General features: G+C 36.2%; 2 protein-coding genes and 1 long non-coding RNA gene across 7 annotated transcripts in view; 1 reads left to right on the top strand and 2 right to left on the bottom strand.

Moving 5' to 3' along the window:
• tns1b (tensin 1b) overlaps nucleotides 1-21,022 on the top strand; it is a 358,347-nt gene that overhangs the window by 22,345 nt on the left and 314,980 nt on the right. The gene's annotated exons all lie outside the window — the stretch shown is intronic.
• LOC111194891 (uncharacterized) lies at nucleotides 1,779-3,276 on the bottom strand. The gene is made up of 2 exons (XR_002651342.2): nucleotides 3,048-3,276; nucleotides 1,779-2,018 (listed from the first exon to the last, which is right to left on the bottom strand). It is a non-coding gene; the product is annotated as an uncharacterized LOC111194891 (long non-coding RNA).
• LOC103031313 (gastricsin-like) lies at nucleotides 13,429-19,808 on the bottom strand. The gene is made up of 9 exons (XM_022680178.2): nucleotides 19,735-19,808; nucleotides 18,691-18,811; nucleotides 18,206-18,323; nucleotides 17,384-17,502; nucleotides 17,035-17,222; nucleotides 15,601-15,717; nucleotides 15,353-15,500; nucleotides 13,905-14,003; nucleotides 13,429-13,816 (listed from the first exon to the last, which is right to left on the bottom strand). Exons 1-9 carry the CDS (start codon nucleotides 19,791-19,793, stop codon nucleotides 13,655-13,657), a joined length of 1,131 nt encoding a protein of 376 aa, XP_022535899.2. The 5' UTR covers nucleotides 19,794-19,808; the 3' UTR covers nucleotides 13,429-13,654.

The raw sequence follows: 21,022 nt of genomic DNA, 5'->3' as shown, positions 1-21,022 counted from the left end.
TCTTGCTTAGACTGCTGGACCACTCGTCACCCCCTAAATCCAAAAGATATTAAGATTTTTAATGGTTATTTTAATGCTGTTTGTTGTAACTATCCTCATAAATGTCTGACTGCTTTTGTAGTTTTTACTTGACTGGACATGTCATATCAGCATTCAGAGCTGCAGCTCGGAGAGATTTCTGATAGTCTGCTCAGAAATGAAATCCGTGTTTGATAAAAGTAAAGCAAGCAGACCTGATTGTTCATCAGTCTGCGATAACAAATGTTTCCATATTCTACTTTGATTACAAATATAGGCCACTGCCTCTGCTAGCTCCTGATATGGAGAGATATTTTTATTCTCACAGCTGCAGAATGGATATGCATGTTGGCCTGCAGCTCCTAAACAGTGTGTGTTTTTACAGAAGGCATGAGGTGATGGTCAGTGTCTGCTTGATATGTCTGGAGCCATACTATCATAAATGCATAATCTGCGTGTTAGTTGTTACAGAGTAATATATAGTATTTTTGGGATCAATGATGAATTAAATTGAGTCTGAGGATTTCAAATGTCGGATTACTTTATTATAACATATAAGAATAATGTTGTAGGACTCAGTCTGGTTTTGGTTGTGAAACATACATTTTTAAACTGGATGTGTGTTGCATGTAATGTGACAAAAGTACACACACATAAATTCCTTTGCCACTTCCCTCTGCCAGGGTTGCAAAAATACACACCAGTGGGCGACAGATGCAGAGTGGGAAAATAGCAAAGATAAACAGAGCTGCATAAACCAAACTTACCAAAAAAATATTTATAAGAATGTTTGAAATTGAAACACATCACTTCCTCACTCTTATAACTGCATTCTTTTTTTTTGCAAAAAACATATTTTAACATTTAACTATCTATCTATAATTTATGTTTGTGTAGAGAAAATGAAGACAAATAAAAGATTTTTATTAGAAAAAGTTTACATTTTTTATAGTATAAAGGAAAACCACATCTAAGAAGAATTTATTTCTAGAGAAACTGGATCAGATCTTGGTTTTATTCAGAATCTGCTAATAGTCAGAAGGCAGAGTTTTTAAATGCAGAGTAAACTGAATTATAATGCACTGTTATTCAAATCTTTATTAACAACCTTTGCACAAATAACAATATTACAATATTAATATTAAAAACTACAATATTAACTACAAACAAATCTATAGTTTTTTTTGCTCTCCTGGTTTTGAGGTTGATTTTGCATCGACTGCTAAAACTAGTATTACTGACTGAAATTCTAGGTGAGAACTTGCTGTTCATTTGTTGTGATAATGCTTTAAGAGCAGAGAAACAGAGACATTTGTTTTGCTCTATGTATTTTTGTCCACCTCAAACACACAAGAGTAGCAATCGTGTTTGTGTGTTTGAGCGCTGTCTGTTTTTGATGCTGTGTGATACAGGACACACACACACTTCAATGAGCTCTCTAGATGAGGGAACATAAATGAAGGGCTAGATTCCATCTCTTTCGTCTTTCCAGCGTGTTACCACAGAACGTAAAAACATCCCAGTGATGTCTCTCCGCTGTCTTTGTGTCTTTTTAGAAGAGCCTTTGAGGAATTTTAGCTTTAGTCCTTGCAATAACAACATCTGCCCTTGTTGGCTCTGCCTCTAAAGCAGTTGTGTTTTAGAAATGCTGGTCTTTGCTCTTCTTTAATCAGAAATGGGTCCAAAAGAAATGCTTTAGAAAGATAACCTCACAGTATTTTTACATTTGTTTGCAGTATAAAAAAAGAAGAGGCAATGGAAACTCTTTTACAGTTTATTTAAAACACACACAGAATATTGGCAAAATACTAACATATAAAAATTACAACAATACTATCCTACCTCAGACAGTCAGTAATATTACAGAGTAATAAGAGAATCTGGCCTGTGGGAAAGTAGTTCTTTCCAGTGTAAATAGTCCAGTTTATTCCTTGAGCAGGCTGCCACAGCATCCTCTGAAAAGTACATCTTGATGATATCCAGGGGAGTGTTGCTGTCATCTGTGATAATAAATAATACAATGTAAGGAATTATTCTTTTATCATGTTAAACTTTTTTAAACTACAGAATTTGCCATTTACTCCATTTAATCACCTTTCAATTTATTTACTTACTACTCACACATTTTAGCACCACAACACACATATAACAATATCTTTATCATTTACATTACACCTATTTCAGTACGACACCCACACTAATACTGGGCCTGTTAAACAGCTGAATCCAGTAAACAGTGGGTAAATTAGCAAATTAACTGATATTTACAGCTTCTCATTACCGCAGTATTTAACGTTACTCACAAAATCAATAAAAAAGTTAGACAGGTTAGCTAACGTTAGCTATTTTGTGCAAATAACAAGATGGGTCACTTACATTCCGCATTTTAATACCATCTAATAATGCCTTTAAAACATGCAGTATATTGTATTTACGAGATAAACACATGACGTAGTATAAATGTAAAGGCTAACGTTATATTTACTAGTAAAGGAGCTGAGATTTCCCCACTGTTTAATTGTTTGGCCGTATTGAGCGTTTTGTTTAAGTGATTTGGATTTACGCACACTGTTTTATTTTTTAAATCATAAACAGGAATTTCTCTCCTGTAGGTTAGCTGAGCTGAGGTAAAGTAACCGGTTAGTGTTAGCAAGTTGTTAGCTTTACCTTGCCCGTTAGCTAGCCAGTTAGCGTTAGCTAGCCTGTTGGCGTTAGCTAGTATGTTAGCTTGCCGGGTAAGCGTTAGCTAGCCTGTTAGCATTAGTTGCCGGTTAGCGTTAGCTAGTCTGTTAGCATTAGTTGCCGTTTAGCGTTAGCTAGTCTGTTAGCATTAGTTGAGGCTTAGCGTTAGCTAGCCTGTTAGCGTTAGGTTGCCGGTTAGCCCTAGCGTGCCGGTTAGCGTTAGCTAGCCTGTTAGCATTATGTGCCAGTTAGCGTTGGCTAGCACAGAGGCTGCTAGACAGTAAAACTCCGTCTAACACAGAAGCGCCAATGCTCATTACTAAAGCCAGTCGGATAGATTCACTTACTTGTCCAGTTTGAATCCAGTCGAAGCTGAAGTGAAGCCATTATCTGCAGCTGTGCCTGAAGCTCTGCAGGTTCTGGGGAACTGAGCTCCTCAGCTCCTCTGCTGTTTCAGTAGGATGGTGGAATGGACATTAGGGGGAGCTCTAATTACTCCACTGCAGAACAGCACACAGTGCTGCCCCTCAGCAGAGCTTTGAGCATTCATTAAAAATCGGCCTTGTGGGCGCAGATATCGGCCGATTATATTGTGGCGTCTGTGTGTGTGTGTGTGGCTGCTGTGTATGGCAAGCCAAATGGGTCAGAATTCGCCTGGGTCTGACGGCGCTTAAAGCGTGCGTAATACTTAAAAAACGCCGTCCAAAACGCCGTGCAGGGCTTACTTTTACGCCTTGGAACAAACGCGAGGCGCCGCCAGGCGTTTAAGAGCGTGTGGCGGCGCCAGGCGCTTACATAACGCCACCACGCGTTTTCATAACGCCTCCAGGCGTTCCATATGCAAAAACGGACAGAATATACATATCCCCTCCTTCTCCAAGCAGTTCAGCCCTCTGACTCTGTCAGGGAACTATATCTCCTGTTAAAATAAAAGCCCCCAAGTGCTTCAAATGTCTGCTGTGTTATTAGATGTGCTAGATTCATGTATTTCTGGCTAAACTGGGCTTTGCAAAATGTAGTCCCTGATTAAAACATAACAAAATGTAATCAAATGTACTTATTTTTTATCAACTCTTTCATTGCTGGCCTATTTAGTAATCATGTTTAATTTGTCTGATGCCGCAAGACCTGAGCCAGCCAACACACACACACACACACACACACACACACTCTCTCTCGAAGGCGTTGGGGATTTTAATAAAACGCGCAATACAGAGACCACCACAGCATACAGAATGAATGCATAAATGGAGAAATTAGGAAATCAACCGGACACACAAAATCCAGCAACACATTTAGCAGATCTGTGTAGAGATTCTATACGTTTTAGGGTCACTCTTAAAAAAATAAAAACTGTTCACTATGAGATCGTAATATTCCGAATCATTCAGTATTCAAGGTATTCCTTAATTAAATTGTTTTTGATCATGGTACATCCTTATATTATTTTTTGCTTTCTTACTTTTTAAATAAAAGCCCTTTTTGTATCGCTGCCACTCAAACGGGCAGCGTGGGTCTAAAATGAGCCACATTCATTTTCTATGCTACTTCAAGTATGGCTGTGTGGTTCTATGATATATTTTAGCAACGCATTAATTCCGTCGTTCAGAATTTAATTGACGAATTTATGAATGAGTGTTTCTTTTGCACAAATCTTCATTTTCATTCTCCTTACACAGGTTTACACACACGGGTCAGACACAACGCACATGAATTTACCATTTCACAGCTCAGCACAGCTCCCTCAGTACTGTTTTACGATAACATCACCTTAGAAAATATTTGATGCCACTAGTGAAAGATAACTGTATATAATATTTGATTAGGATTAGGTTACCATTAGAGTGAGAATATTACCTGTCAGAAAGTTACAAGTACTTATTATTAGATGTTGACATATTCTATTTTAGTTAGCTTAATATACTGCAGTACTTTGTTAGGCCATTTAGCTACAGGGTGTGTTTATAATAATGTTCTTGGTGACTGTAACTGAAATATTTTATTAATTTAAAGAATAAACATTTTTAATAAAATAAATAGTACAGTCTAATATAGGATAATGATAATAATAATAATAATAATAATAATAATAATAATAATAATAATAATAATAATATTGACATTATGTTGACATATTCTATTTTAGTTAGCATTCTGAATATTTTGTAGATTTTTTTAAAACTGCACACACACACACACATATTGTTACATATATATATATATATATATATATATATATATATATATATATATATATATATATATATATATATAACATATTTTTTTATGATCATTATTATTCCGCACACTTTCGCCTACTTTTATTATTACTATTATTATTATTAATATAATTTGATATTATTATTATTATTATTATTATTATTATTATTATTATTATATTGATATAATTATTATTATATTGAATTAATAAATTAATTTAACAAGCCCGGAGTGGCTAATCGGGAGATTCGGCAGGATTCCCGATGGGCCGGGGCGAGTTTGGGCCGGTTGGACGGAAAAAAATTATTTACCCTCACTTCTCTAATCTTATTCTTGCATTCATTGCCATTCAACTACGTATGCACTCTCTAGCCCCTACGTCGCAGTAGATTAGATGGGTTTAACCATCTGAGGGAATTCTCCTCTCCCAAATGTTTGAGTTGGTTGCGTCCACGAGTGGTCTTTTCTGAAGCGATCAAATTAAATGCAGCAACAGAATAGCACAAAGCGTCAGACGACTGTGATGGAGGGTAAAAACAAAGAGGCCAGGTGGAGCCGAAAAGGCCAGATTAAAAAAAGAAAGAAGATGGAAGAAGAAGCAGCCAAATGTGCAAAATTAACAAACTTGTTTTCCAGAAGACAGACTTCAGCTGCAGCCGGTAAACAGAGATATGGAAATAATCTTGAATCGTCAGCTATTGGGCAACGTTTGCAATGTCGATTTAGCGTAGTTTATTTTGTAGAGCCCAATACACATCATTAACCTCTTAACACGCCCTGGCCCGCCGACGGGCCAGAAATATGTCATAGTTAATATCTTTTTGTGTTTATGAATAATTATTTTTTTAATTTTAAAGCCTAGAATCTCTGCTTTTCAGTATCTAGCCTATTTAGCTGTATGTCCTTTCAGGAAATAAACATTTAGGGCGAAATAGGCCTTGTTTATTAGAATTAAGATTTTGAATCTGGTAAAGCTTTATATTGTCTTTAAGCTACTGCTTTGAGGATTCACTATTTCATTTTGATCTTTTAGAATTCGTTAGATTATATTTCTTTTAGCATTTTGAGCTTAGTTGGTTATTTTCCTATTTTACATCTATTTTTCTGTTTTTATTAAATGTTGTTATTAGCTTATTAGCTTCTAGCTTGTTAGCATACAGAACGTTCTCCTGGTCTTTTAAATGAATGTTTATTTATTAATTATAATATAATATAATAGCTGTATCTAATTTTAAGCCAGACAGACACTGTGTGATTTTTTTAATCAGGTGCTGAGATCTCATTCGCATGTTTGAATGGTTTGTCCTGTACGAAAACGCACCTGATATGCTGACACTGTAGTCTGACTGGCAGACTGAGAGACTGAATGTCATGCAGCCCCAAAGCAATAGAATTAGCGCCAGATCCCCGCGAGCCGCGCACCTATTAATCCACCTGCGGAGCTTCAAACGCGCAGATGAGCGCATCACTTTCCTCAGCTGGTCGGGCTCCAGGAAATAGTCTGTGATGTCATCTGTTTTTTAATACTATTTTAATTTTATATAAAGCTATTGCATGATAATCAGCATATAGCTAAGTAACCAAGTCTTATTGTTAACGAAACTTCTCATTAACTGAAACGAATAAAAACGGTGATTAAAAGAAAAAAAACTAAAACGAACTGAAATTACAGATTAAATACCCTCAGTTTCGTGTTTGTTAATTTATTTATAATTGATTTATATAAATGTGGTATATCATGATATATATCGTTATTGTGATATATATATACATATATATAAAATATTTTTCCCATATCGCCCAGCACTACTTTTAAGTCAAATTAATTACCTTTTAAATCTTTATTTGATTTAAATTGGAATTAAAGTGTTTAGGTGAAGGGTGTTCTGTTAACTTACCAACATATACTTGTACTTATGTGTAATAAAAAGGCATTGTAAGATCTAGCTGCTGTTTTATTTATTCAAATTCCTGCTCCATGGAAAAAATGGGCTGGATTTGGGCACGAAACTCCCGGGCTGAAAAAAGGGCCCACTCCGGCCCTGAATTAAATGTTTTACCGTTTTTTTTTTTTTTTTGCGTAACCACCGCGGTAAATAAAGTGCGGGAAAAATTTTGTTTGCGCACTTAAACAAAGCGAAAATACTCTACTCTGCACGCATTATAAATATGTTTTGCATTTTTATTTAGGATTCAGGAAAAATATGATCGCTGTGGGACGCCTGCTCGTAAAAATGGGCACAATTGCTAAAGCGTGTTATTATTATTATTATTATTATTATTATTATTATTATTATTATTATTACTACTACTATTATTTACAAAATCCAAAAGATTCACAGATGTTTTGTTTGAATGTTCTACATAAAACGTTTATTATTGTTATTATTATTATTATTATTATTATTATTATTATTATTATTATTATTATTATTATCATTATCCTATATTAGACTGTACTATTTATTTTATTAAAAATGTTTATTCTTTAAATTAATAAAATATTTCAGTTACTGTCACCAAGAACATTATTATAAACACACCCTGTAGCTAAATGGCCTAACAAAGTACTGCAGTATATTAAGCTAACTAAAATAGAATATGTCAACATCTAATAATAAGTACTTGTAACTTTCTGACAGGTAATATTCTCACTCTAATGGTAACCTAATCCTAATCAAATATTATATACAGTTATCTTTCACTAGTGGCATCAAATATTTTCTAAGGTGATGTTATCGTAAAACAGTACTGAGGGAGCTGTGCTGAGCTGTGAAATGGTAAATTCATGTGCGTTGTGTCTGACCCGTGTGTGTAAACCTGTGTAAGGAGAATGAAAATGAAGATTTGTGCAAAAGAAACACTCATTCATAAATTCGTCAATTAAATTCTGAACGACGGAATTAATGCGTTGCTAAAATATATCATAGAACCACACAGCCATACTTGAAGTAGCATAGAAAATGAATGTGGCTCATTTTAGACCCACGCTGCCCGTTTGAGTGGCAGCGATACAAAAAGGGCTTTTATTTAAAAAGTAAGAAAGCAAAAAATAATATAAGGATGTACCATGATCAAAAACAATTTAATTAAGGAATACCTTGAATACTGAATGATTCGGAATATTACGATCTCATAGTGAACAGTTTTTATTTTTTTAAGAGTGACCCTAAAACGTATAGAATCTCTACACAGATCTGCTAAATGTGTTGCTGGATTTTGTGTGTCCGGTTGATTTCCTAATTTCTCCATTTATGCATTCATTCTGTATGCTGTGGTGGTCTCTGTATTGCGCGTTTTATTAAAATCCCCAACGCCTTCGAGAGAGAGTGTGTGTGTGTGTGTGTGTGTGTGTGTGTGTGTTGGCTGGCTCAGGTCTTGCGGCATCAGACAAATTAAACATGATTACTAAATAGGCCAGCAATGAAAGAGTTGATAAAAAATAAGTACATTTGATTACATTTTGTTATGTTTTAATCAGGGACTACATTTTGCAAAGCCCAGTTTAGCCAGAAATACATGAATCTAGCACATCTAATAACACAGCAGACATTTGAAGCACTTGGGGGCTTTTATTTTAACAGGAGATATAGTTCCCTGACAGAGTCAGAGGGCTGAACTGCTTGGAGAAGGAGGGGATATGTATATTCTGTCCGTTTTTGCATATGGAACGCCTGGAGGCGTTATGAAAACGCGTGGTGGCGTTATGTAAGCGCCTGGCGCCGCCACACGCTCTTAAACGCCTGGCGGCGCCTCGCGTTTGTTCCAAGGCGTAAAAGTAAGCCCTGCACGGCGTTTTGGACGGCGTTTTTTAAGTATTACGCACGCTTTAAGCGCCGTCAGACCCAGGCGAATTCTGACCCATTTGGCTTTCCATAGCTGTGTGCCTGTCTCTGTGTGCCCGCCTCCGTGTGCCTGTGTGTGAGTGGATGTCAGGTGTGGGGCCTCCCTTTTAGGTGGGGTTATGCAGAGTGGTGGGCACTCCTAGCCTTGTTCAAGGCTATAAGTGAGTGGCAAGCCTGTTAATAAAGAGCTGTTGAGTACTTGCAATGAGTCTCACGAGTTCTCCTTCCTCTTCCACGCCACAATATATTGGTAGATCACTGTTATAATGTGTTTTAAATGTATTAATTCAAGTCTTAGACATAACATTCATAAAATGTCTTACCAGTGGTAATCTTTCTATGGCAGGGGTGTCAAAACTTTTTTTGTTGGGGGCCAGAAAGAGAAATATATTTGAAGTCACGGGCCACAGACTCTGTAATAAAACAAATAAGGAAATATACCACTTTAAATAATACATTTTCCTGATTACTTTCATTTACACACCATTTTACTTGACTTACTATCTTTATCTTTGACAGTTTTCTGCGCTACTACTTCACTCTCGCCTCTTTTAGACTCTTTGGCCCGTTTCTGACACCTAGCGTTCAAACTTTAAATCTCACATTATAAAAACCTGCTTAACAGGGGGCCAACTTTCATTCTATTTCTAAAATACCTCGTTAGGAGTTTGAAGGTTTAAAAGTTTGTTATTAGTTTCTCGGTAACATTATAAACATAGCTTATGAGGCATTATGATCACAACTCTTAGTGCCTAGTAAATGTTTATAGCCTTGTTCATTCCATACCGATAAATGTATCATAATGTTTTATGAATGTGTCAATTCAAGTCTTAGACATAACATTCATAGAAGGTCTTACCAGTGGTAATCCTTCTATGGCATCCCCCAAAGAACCATGTGAGGCCTCTTTATGTTAGAAGTTTGAAGGTTTGAAATTAGTCAAGAACTGAGTTTCTCGGTAATGACCTATAACATTATAAACGCAGCTTATAAGGCATTATTATCACAATTCATAGTGCATAGTAAATATTTATAGCCTTGTTCATTCTATACCGATAAATGCATCATAATATTTTATGAATGTTTCAATTCAAGTCTTAGACATAACATTCATAGAAGGTCTTACCAGTGGTAATCCTTCTGGGATCCCTCAAAGAACCATGTGAGGCCTTTTTATGTTAGGAGTTTGAAGGTTTAAAAGTTTGTTATTATCGACAAGAACTGAGTTTCTCAGTATTGACCTATAACATTATAAACACAGCTTATGAGGCATTATGATCACAATTCATAGTGCCTAGTAAATATGTATAGCCTTGTTCTTTCTATACCTATGAATGAATTAGAATAAGTTATGAATATGTTTAACCCTTTCATGCATAGAGGTCACTACAGTGTACAGCTGTTTAATTTTTTTTTTTTCTTTAAATATGCTTGCAATTTTGGGCACTGCTGCATATAGTCCACTGTAGTGGAAGCTATTGCATCATCCTATACAAAAAAATCCCATTGGTTGGTCATTGTAATGGGAAAAAGAAGTCAATGAAATCAAGATGGCCGGCAGACAGGGAAAACCACCAAACACCTTGGCTATTTTTGTTTCTACCTTTTATAAAATTATATCACCGCAGGTAAAAAAATATATAATTACATCAAGTAACATCTAAGGTGACATATTATGTAAAGATTTTCGAAATTTTGATTTTATATTTGAGGGAATTGTAGATTAATCATCTGTCCACTTAATTGTACATCATGCATCATTAGCTATTTTTCAACTTTTATGCAATGTCAATTACTTCCAGTGTTGTTTTTAAAATAATTCATATTGTTTAATGTTTTGGCTGTAAATCAACTTCTTTAATTGAGGAATGTCTGCCAGTACAGACAGTTGCAAGCAGAGAAGTAGGGTCAAGCAGTGATAGTGAAGGTGAGTCTGGAAATGTTACTGAGGGAGTTGAGGCTGAGGAACGGAGATGAAGGAGATGAGGCTGTTGAAACTAAGGGCACCCCAATATCCAGTATGCCCCTGGAAACCACTGGCCCCAGCTCAAGAAAGTATAAAATGCCAGCACACGAAGAACCAAGTACATCTGCATGCAGTGTCTTGTAGCTTTGTGCCCTGTATGCTTTGGCAACCATCATAGAAAATAGTCTCAGAAATTAGCAACAAGCATGATTTGACAGGAAATATGATACATGCTATAAAATACTATAAGAGAATATGCTCACTTAACAGTTCAGAGACTTGACAAGAATACAGTATGATAATACCAGTCACAATCAAGATTCTATAAGGTTCTACGGTTCAGAGACATTTTCTTGTGTCACAATATCCTCCTCAGTTCCACTATTCCAACAGAATACCATATTACAACTGTATAACTGAATTACATTTGTGTTTTTTTTACAACAAAAAATGCATGAAGTACACTTGAGTGGACAGATAAATATTTCTTTATCGAATAAAGATAGAATATATATTTTTTTCAAACCTTGTTTTACATCCCTAAGGATGTATAAAAACACTTAGAAAAAAAATCCTGACTGAGTTTATTATAATTCATGCATGAGAGGGTTAAAGAGTCTTATTAACATGAAATTCATAGGAAGTGTTACCAGTGTTAATCCTACTATGGTATCCCTCAAAGCTCAGTGTGAAGCCCCTACCTCCTTCCGAGAGCTTGTTTTGTGGCGAGATCACAGCTTCCGCATGTCTGTGAGGAAGTCAGTAGCAGTACTGACTGAAGTGAGGAGTGACTGAGTGATAAGTGTTGAAAACTGAGGTGTAGGTGCTGTTCTGGGATCAGTGTTTGATCACAGCTGACTGAAGGTACTGATTCACTACTGCTACACACACACTCCCCCCTAACCACATTGTCAACAGATCTGTCGTCTCAATCACCCGCCTGTCTCCTCCAGACCTTCTTCCAGCTCACATGACACCCATTACATTTAAAACATGGCAGAGTGGAGGAAACGCTTTAGAGAGAGTTACTGTGACAGAGCCTTCTTAGAAGCGTCCACACAAAACAGGTCCTTCTGAGACAGAAGATTGAAGGCTTCTGGCCTCTTGTCTCTCATTCTGTCTGTGGACTCATGAATATTCAGACTGCGGTACGATGTCAGCACAGCTCAAACAACTTGGGTGATGAATACCAATCAGTGAAGTGTGGGAAAGACGGCCTGGGGCCTGGATTCTTTTCTTTTTCAGGTGTCTTTCATTCCTCATGCTGCTGTCATTGAATGAGGGCAGCTATAATAGCTTAAAGGGGCACTAAAACCCCTGATTTTTTCTGACTCCACCCTCAACTTAAATTTTAAAAAGGCTGAAAAACGGGAGGAGCACTGGGTGATGTATGGGTTTAGAGGCGGGGCAGGAGGGAGAGCTGATTGGCTGAGCAACAGCAGTAGCAATGTGGCCCTGATAGCGGTGCAAGTGGTTGGACGTCAGTAGGGTGGCGGTATTATTGATTGTCCGATCTGTATATTGTAATGTAATGTAATGTATTACAATACACAGACATATCGTCCTTGCCTATAGCTTAACCTTATGAGGGCGCTGCAGAAGCTGCAGAGAAATTACTACAATAAAAGTTTTTTTTTAAAGGTTAGGAAAGTTTTTTTTTTTTTAAATAAGAAGGACTGGTGTGTTTCATTACTTTAAATCACAAACACATTTCAGCTATTAATGGAAAAAAACATATATAGTTTAGGGTTTAGTGACTCATTAGGGATTAATTTGATTATGTAACCCATCCAAAAAAGCATATGGAACAATATTTGGCTGACAGTAGAACATCCCACAGAGATGAAACTGTTGTAAGAATTGATTCTAAAAAAAATATTTGATATATTCTTTGATATGACCTTAGTGATATATATGTTACATAAGAAATAATAACTTAAAATAAGCTTTTGGTACTTTTGCACCTTACACCACTGTCACAAACATCAATTGTCACAAACATCAATTGTTCAATGAGTTCTAAAACTCCTGTAGTAAAAAAAGAATGTGAATAGAGTAATATAACAGGGTTTTTCCAAAAATATGGCTTGCATTATGCAACAATAAACAGTTGTAAGGGATCTAATCACGTCACCATTATTTAAATATTTTCTATTAATTTGAATTTTTTTAATTTGTTAGGCGTGTCATAATATCTGTTTTCATTTAAAAGAAGTATTGTCCAATAAATAATTTAGCCAAATATACAATAATGCTATGCTAGCAAAATAATACACTTACATTAAGACTTGAATATAATAAATATTCAGATATTGGAATTGGAATGTGAACATTTAAGAAATAAAAAAAATAATAATAATAATAAAAATGCAGTTTTTAAACAATGGGCAATATTAAGATAATTATTAAATAATTATTAAATTATGAAAATATTAAAATGATTGAGGTTGTGTTTGTATATTGCAAAATAATTGATAATGTAAATATTGTGGTTGCCCTAAATATCGTCCAGCTCTACTTGAATGAACCTTCAGAATTATTTTATACATACAATATAAACAATACTAATATGAACAGCTTGTAAATATAACCCCAAAATGCTTATTGTTATAGCAAACACTTACTTTCAGTTCAAATAAATACTCTAAACCTTTTCATTAAAGATTTGTAGTGTTAATAATAGTAATGGAAACATCGTTTTATGATATGACAGTTTATTTATTTCTGCCTCATGATTGTTAGCTTGACAGTACAGAATACAATGCATTGGCTATAATTATAAAACCTTCAGATCAAATTAAAACTCAGTTTTTAAACCTTTATAAGCCCTGTGATTGGTCACTTTTTCAGTGTGCCACTGCTAGTGGGACAGCAACTGTTGCAACCTGTTACAACGGCTGTGCTTCAGGGTGTGTCTGAAACTTTACGCCAGGGTAGCAAATCCCACTCTGGCATTTCCCTGATCGAACACAGTGTAGAACTGCCTGATGAAAATGTCGCCCAGGATCCAGTAGGGAAGGCCGTTTCTGTACTGCTCATGGGATTTACTAATGCCGCTCCTGCAGTTACCATTAGAATCTTCATCCTGTCCAACCACAGGTACATGCAGAGTCAAGAGTTCAGGCATACTACAGGATTATAAACAGAAATTACCTTTTTATTTTATTTTTTACCTGAAGCACGTATGCAGAGGCTGGCAGGTGCAGGTGAGCTCCGTTCATGACGAATGTCAGTGGGGGGAGGCTGCTCACTTCACTGCAGGCAAACACATACTGGAAGAACAAAAAAGATGTTTGAGCACCAAACAGTCCTCTGTTCACATTGTATAACATCACAAGCTTGGATTTTTTTATTAATTATTTTTTTCCATTTTCTTTCCAATTTCCAAGGCCGATTGTGCTCTCTCAGGGCTCTGGTAGCCGATGGCAAGCTGCATGAACAGGATTCGAACCGACGATCTCCTGATCTTAGTGGCAGTGCTTAGCCCGCTGGACCACTGAGAGCCCCCAAGCTTCGATTTTTTTTACAGTAATTAAAAAGTTGCTATTTAAGTCATGTTTTGCTTATTTTTGAAAATATAACACACCTAACTTTTTGCACATATCTTGAAATAAAATATCGTGACTTCTGTCATGACAGGTTTATGCACAGGTATTTTCAGTAGACTGAAGAGATTGGTTTACTTTGGTTAGGGCTGGGCATCGTTTAAAAAGTTTGATACAATATTAATAAAATACTTTCGATTCGATACCCATAAAAAATGTTCAATACCTTTTTTTGTAAATTGTAACCAAAAGCAATATAATTACTACACGCAAAGTGTTGGGGACATTAAAGCAATGAGAGAGGGACAGTGGGCTCACTGACACAGTTTACACTGAAATTTGTCTGTGTCTCCAAAAGTGTCCAAACAGAACAGATTACATATTTACTTAATAACTAATCTTCTAGCTGCTTACTTTAATATAAAGTGATGAAGAGCACAGCAGAAATAATCGCTGAACAATTGCCTAATTGGGATAATAATCTATAATAAATAACGTACATTCAATTTAGAGGGATATATTACAGAAGCCTGGCATGATGATGCATTACCGTGTTTGCCTAAAAGGGTTGGTGTGGCATCTAATCCCACCCTTGACCAATTGCAATTGACCACTGAATTATTTATCTCTAATATAGATACTTTAAATTATGAGGATATATAACATGGAGGGCGGCACGGTGGCGCAGTGGGTAGCACTTCCGCCTCACAGCAAGACGGCCTGGGTTCGATTCCCGGCTGGGGCGTCCCGGGTCTTTCTGTGTGGAGTTTGCACGTTCTCCCCGTGTCTGCGTGGGTTTCCTCCGGGTTCTCCGGTTTCCTCCCACAGTCCAAAGACGGCACGTTCAGGCTAATTGGAACTTGGTTGAAATTGCCCCTTAGGTGTGAGTGTGTGAGTGAATGTGTCTGTGTGTCTGTCTGTGTCTGTCTGCCCTGCGATGGATTGGCGGCCTGTCCAGGGTGTATCCTGCCTTCCGCCCGATGCCGGCTGGGATAGGCTCCAGCACCCCCCCGCGACCCTTAATGGATGAAGCGGTTGATAATGACTTGACTGACTTGACTATAACATGGACTTACATTTCCGTTATCATCCTGCTGAGATCCGAGCATTTGATGAAGAGTGTCCACATACTGTGGAGGGCACAGCAGTAGAGAGGTGCCTGTGTCTGTGATAGCAGTGCATCCAGACTCACACCAGCCTGTGGCCTGATGATTCACCTCAAATCTGAAGAAAGAACAAACTTGATCAATTAAAGCTCATAATGCAGGTTAATGCTCATAATAATGTACTGAATTTACTGTTTCCTGGAGGTTTGTTTGCTTACCCATCAAAGACGAGCTGCCAGTGGCTGCTTTTCTGCACAGGGACCCAGTTGATCTGGCCCTGGTACTGAGAAGGATCGGTTCCTCCAAACACGACCTGGCTGCCACTCTCAGAGTCTCTGTTTAATAATTACATTATTTGTATTAGTTGGAGAGCCAGATATACTAACACATATTCATTAGGGGTGGGCGATATGGCTCTTAAATAATATCGCGATATTTCAGGGAATTTTTGCGATAACGATATACTTGGCAATATAGGAACACTAAAATAATTCATTTATTTCAGGAATATAGTATAATAGTATAACAGCATAGTCATAATGTGGCAAAATAAATAATATAACATAAAATAATGTAATGCAGCAAATAATATTGCAGAATATTTAGTGCATGCATATAAACTGCAAACTAAAACAATTATACAATAAATACACCTAAAGCTTCACAGTAAATAATAGACTACTTTTAAGACAAAACAGCCCTATTATCATGATATGGATTTTTAATATCATGATATTTCTGTGTCATGATATATTGTATACGATATAATATTGCCCACCCTTAATATTCATATGACTAAATCATTAGATCATGTTTGGTCTTTGGAATGGAATATATTCATGTTCCATTACATATGCATATATTCAAAGTTTAAAGGACCCAAAAAGTTATTTTAGAGTTTCAGAGTTTGTTCAATTCCAGCTACTAACACATCACTTTAAAAAGAAATGCAAAAAAATTAATGTTACAAGTTTTATTTTTTGTAAATTTACCAGTTTAAACATTCAGCAGAAAGAATCTACCGTATTTTCCACAATATAAGCCACCCCGGATTATAAGGCGCACAATCACAAATTATCTATTTTCTGGTCTGGGTTGCGGGACCTGTAAAGCTGAGATAAGTAAACAAAACTGTAATTCCTAAAAAAAACATTTCAGATGAGTCAGACAAGTCAAATGAGTGCTGGATGCTGGATGAAATCTACACAGATTTCTATACTGTTTATTTCGACTAAGCACTAACGTTAGTGCTTATGCTGCTCCAGCAGTGCTAGCTGGGGTTAGCAGCAGGCTACAGGCCGGTAATACTCATCTCTGAATGGTGAAAGTGGTAGCGCTCAGAAATTCCTGTATATTGCTTTACTTCAGCAGAGTGGTTTCCTGCTCCTTACAACTGGTAAAATGTATACATTAGGCGCACCGGATTATAAGGTGATTAAAAGTCTAATTATTTTTTTTAAGTGTGCCTTATAGTGTGAAAAATACAGTATATACTTTTCTATTTTGTAATCAACACTAATTTACCACTACAGATGATACTTACTGTCTGATTTTATATAAAATAATAGTAATGAAAAAAAAAATCATCAGTACTTAAAAATAATGTAATGTAACAAAAAAAAAGTAAGTGTATTCATGTGCACTTTCTTTACCCGGTCATGTAGAAAGCAAAGATAGGCTCCTCAATAACACCTTCTTGAATCATGGTGTCCACAATAGTTTCCTGGTCAGGCATGAAGGCCAGACCCATAAGTCCATCATGCAGAGGCCTTGCGAAGTGATTTCCAGGCTCTGATGTGCTTAAACCGATCTTCTGGTTTGTAACATTCAGCTCACCCATCTGTGGAAAGAGAGTATGAATGCTGACTGAATACGACATGGCTACTGAAAATGTTTTCTTTTAGGAATTTTACATACATAATTAAGCAATAATACACTTGAGGTTTGTTTTGCAGTGCTGCATATTTTACATACAGGAACAGTAAATGAGTGTAGGTTTACCGTGACTGTGTCATAGCCAATGACCCCCTGAACGCTTCCGGTTCCGTAGGTGATTGAAAAAGGTTGGTTATTGCTCTCGTATGTGGAGGATTCATTTGGGTTGAAGAGATTATGAGAGCCTAAAAAAAAAAAAAGAAAATTAAAAATAATTTATATCCAGAAAAATACCTCATATTCACCACATAGCATTATTTTCTCAGTGGTCACTATTTTTGTACTGGACTATAAATCAATAAGTATATATGTGTAATTGCTGAGAGGTCAGTGTAACGTTTATTAGTTTAATTTTCTGACTGTTTGAGTCTTAAATCTGAAAAATAAAAGTGTGTTTAAGTTTATTTAATCTTGTCCGTTTAGTATAGTAAAAATAGAAATGGGTTTTCATCCATTTTTCCAATAATCTTGTTTTTTATTTTATTTCCGCCCCTTAGAAACAGAATTTCTAGAAAAAATAAATCAATCTTTGATTCCTCAATTCCTTAAATCCTTAAATCTTTGATTCCTCAATTCCTTAAATCCTTAAATCTTTGAATCTCAGATTTGTAAATGTTTGCATCTTGGTTGGATTAAACCATCAGATTTGTGTTACAAGCAAAAAAATAAAATTCTGATTTTAAACCTAAAAAAAAGAAAATTGGAAGAAAGGCATAAAAACCTATTTTTTTCTGTACTATACTAAAGGAAAATATTAAAAAAATAGGTTTTACAATTGGTATTTATCCTTAAATGGTCATAAAATAAAATTGATTGAACTGATAGACACCTAAGACAGTTAGATGACTTTGTGATGAGTTGTACTGTATCTGTATCTGTGGTACTCACTGCAGGCTTGACTGTTGCAGTAGACAGAGTTGACCCACAGAGTAGAAGAGCCAGTGTCAAAATGGACATAAAAATATTGTGGAGGAGTTCCAATACCGATCTTTCCGTAATAGCCCATCTGTAAATGACAGAGATAAGGATCATCACATTCACATTCCAGCAGTGTGTAAATTGGCTTTGAAGTGTCACCTCAGGGAATGGCCTGGAAGCACTCACACTTGTATAGGTTTTGAGGTGTTATCTTATAAATGAGGTTGGCCACTTATTGGCCAGTGTGCTCATGGCAAGGTGACGTGAATTTATGGAATTTAAGCAAGGCCTGATAGTTGGTGCGGGAGGAATGGTGCAGATTGTAAAGGCCTTTAGCTTCTACATTATTTGTGAAAAAGTTGTGGGACATGATACTTGTTGGTACCTGTTTCATGACAATTAGCATGTCGTTTATTAGATATTTTGGATACATGTTAATAAATTAAATGACTTACATCATCCTGATTGACAAGGCTTTCAGGGTATCCTTGCTCTGAGCTGTACTGTGAGCGTTTCAGGAGTTCTTTCAGGAGCCCCCTCTCCTCAATGATGGTCTTCTTTTTCACAAGAGGAACTCTAGACACATTACATTACATTTTACATCACATGACATTACATTTGGCAGATGCTTTTAGTCAAAGCGACTAACAAATAATGATGTATGTTTAGAAATATAGGACATTAAAAAAACATTTTTAGGTCATTAAGGAAGCCAAAGGGAAATAGTGGGATAGAGGAGGAAAGGAAGGGGAAGAGGGAAATGAGGTTAGAAGTAGTCTGTTAGAGGTGTTAGGAGGGTAGATGCTCTTTGAAGAGTTCTATCTTCAGGAGCAATGCTCCTGCTCTGGTAGTGCAGGATACAGGATAAGTAGGTAAAATTATAAAAAAAAAAAATATGACAAAAAAAAAAAGAGAAAAAAAGAGACCACCTAAAATGATGGGTTTCTTTGATTTTACCAAATTGAAAACCTCTGGAATATAATCAAGAGGAAGATGGATGATCACAAGCCACAAACCAAGCTGAACTGCTTGAATTTGAACCAGGAGTGACATAAAGTTATCCAAAAGCAGTGTGTAAGACTGGTGGTGGAGAACATGCCAAGATGCATGAAAACTGTGATTATAAACCAGGGTTAGGTCTGAAAGCTCTGCATCTTTTTTGTTATTTCAGCCATTTCTCATTTTCTGCAAATAAATTCTCTAAATGACGATATTTTTATTTAGAATTTGGGAGAAATGTTCGTAGTTTATAGAATAAAACAACAATGTTAATTTTACTCAAACATATACCTGTAAATAGCAAAATCAGAGAAACTGATTTAGAAACTGAAGTGGTCTCTTATTTTTTTTCCACAGCTGTAGATCTTCATTGCAATAAACTATTCCACAATGCAATTCTCTGTGTAAATCATGGTTAATGTAAATAATTGTAGAATACTAAATTATCTTTTATGGCTCATCATGGCTAATCTTTCCTGCTAACATCTGATTCCTCTTACCTGACGAGCCCCTCAGTGAGAGCCAGACAGAGCAGGCCGAGCACCAAACACCTCATCATGTCTCCACACACCTCCGTCCCTCAAACACACACTCAGACCCACCTGAGCCAGACACATTTATAACCAGCTCATATCAAACTGCTGTGACCCGCAGGGCCCTTTCTGACCTAACCTAAAAATGAATTACTGTGATAAGCTTTTCATCAAACAAACCGGAGTGTGCTGTGATGAACTTGATGTTGACTTTTTCAGAAATAATAGCACTGAGCTGCATTAGTCTGAGCTTGTGTAAACTAATGATGTATATTATATTTATATATATATGTGTGTGTTATCTAAGCTGATAATGTTGGCGTTGGAGGGAGTTGTGAGGGTATCCCTGCTGTAATCATTGGCCGGTGTTATCTTAAAGATTACAGAGTCATGTGTAAAAATAAAGTCATTGAATGTCACCTTCAGCTGCAGCATACCTGAGCTGTCTGTGTTTTATATTAATTAAAAAAGACATTGGGAGTGGATATTGTTTTATATCTTAAAGCGAAGGAGGGAATTCTTAATCACACACTTTCCTCAAATAAAATAAATCTCAAATCGTCCCTTAAAAACACTTATCTCCAAAACAGCAACTTTACAGGAGAGAGAAAAAAAAACTTGTAAACTTTCAGTGGAAGTCAATGTAAAAAGAGTTTATTTCGGGTAATTTTTAAGAATTTCTATTGGTCCGTTTATCAAGAAATTTTGGCACAGTGTAAGGGACAGTTTGTCTGTTCAAATTATTTAAAAAACTAAAAATCAACAAAAATGGAGATGTGTTTTTCATTGGACAGCGACAAAATATACTTTCTTATTTCACTTCTGACATTATATACTAGTTAGAAATGGGTGTTCTTCAGTATGTGCTCTATAGAACCTGTGAAACTGAAGAATCCTTTTGGATGATAAAGTGTTTCCGCTTTTTGGACATTTCTGAATTGCACCAAAAGGGTTTTCACAATCTGCTACGTTCACGTTACCAGGCTAAAGTGACTTAAATCTGTTTTTTGCTCAATGTGGCTTAGATCTGATTTTTTCATGGCTGTGTGAATGTGCCAAATCCGTTTTTTCAAATCAGATTAGAGTCACTTTTAAATGTGGTCATATACCTATCCGATTTATGGACTTGAGACGTGAATGTGAACAGCGAAATCGGCATTGCATTAATGCGTCTTTTTTTTCTTTTACGCATGCACTACGTGCCTCTCTCTTGTACCCACACCACGTCTCTTGGTGCAGCTGTGCAGCTATAGCT

The sequence above is a fragment of the Astyanax mexicanus genome, chromosome 11 (assembly GCF_023375975.1).
Source record: "Astyanax mexicanus isolate ESR-SI-001 chromosome 11, AstMex3_surface, whole genome shotgun sequence".
In the NCBI taxonomy this organism is placed as follows: domain Eukaryota; kingdom Metazoa; phylum Chordata; class Actinopteri; order Characiformes; family Acestrorhamphidae; genus Astyanax; species Astyanax mexicanus.
Note: the sequence above shows the minus strand (reverse complement) of the source record. Positions and strands in the feature narration are given on the sequence as shown.

Bases quoted from the DNA above. Each gene is read 5' to 3' on its own strand.
- LOC103031313 (XM_022680178.2), bottom strand. From the start codon at position 19,793: ATGATGAGGTGTTTGGTGCTCGGCCTGCTCTGTCTGGCTCTCACTGAG. The intron at 17,223-17,383 runs GTAAACCTACAC...CTCTTTCCACAG, and splicing joins TTGGCTATGACACAGTCACG to ATGGGTGAGCTGAATGTTAC. The intron at 15,718-17,034 runs GTAAAGAAAGTG...ATTATTAAACAG, and splicing joins TTTGCTTTCTACATGACCGG to AGACTCTGAGAGTGGCAGCC.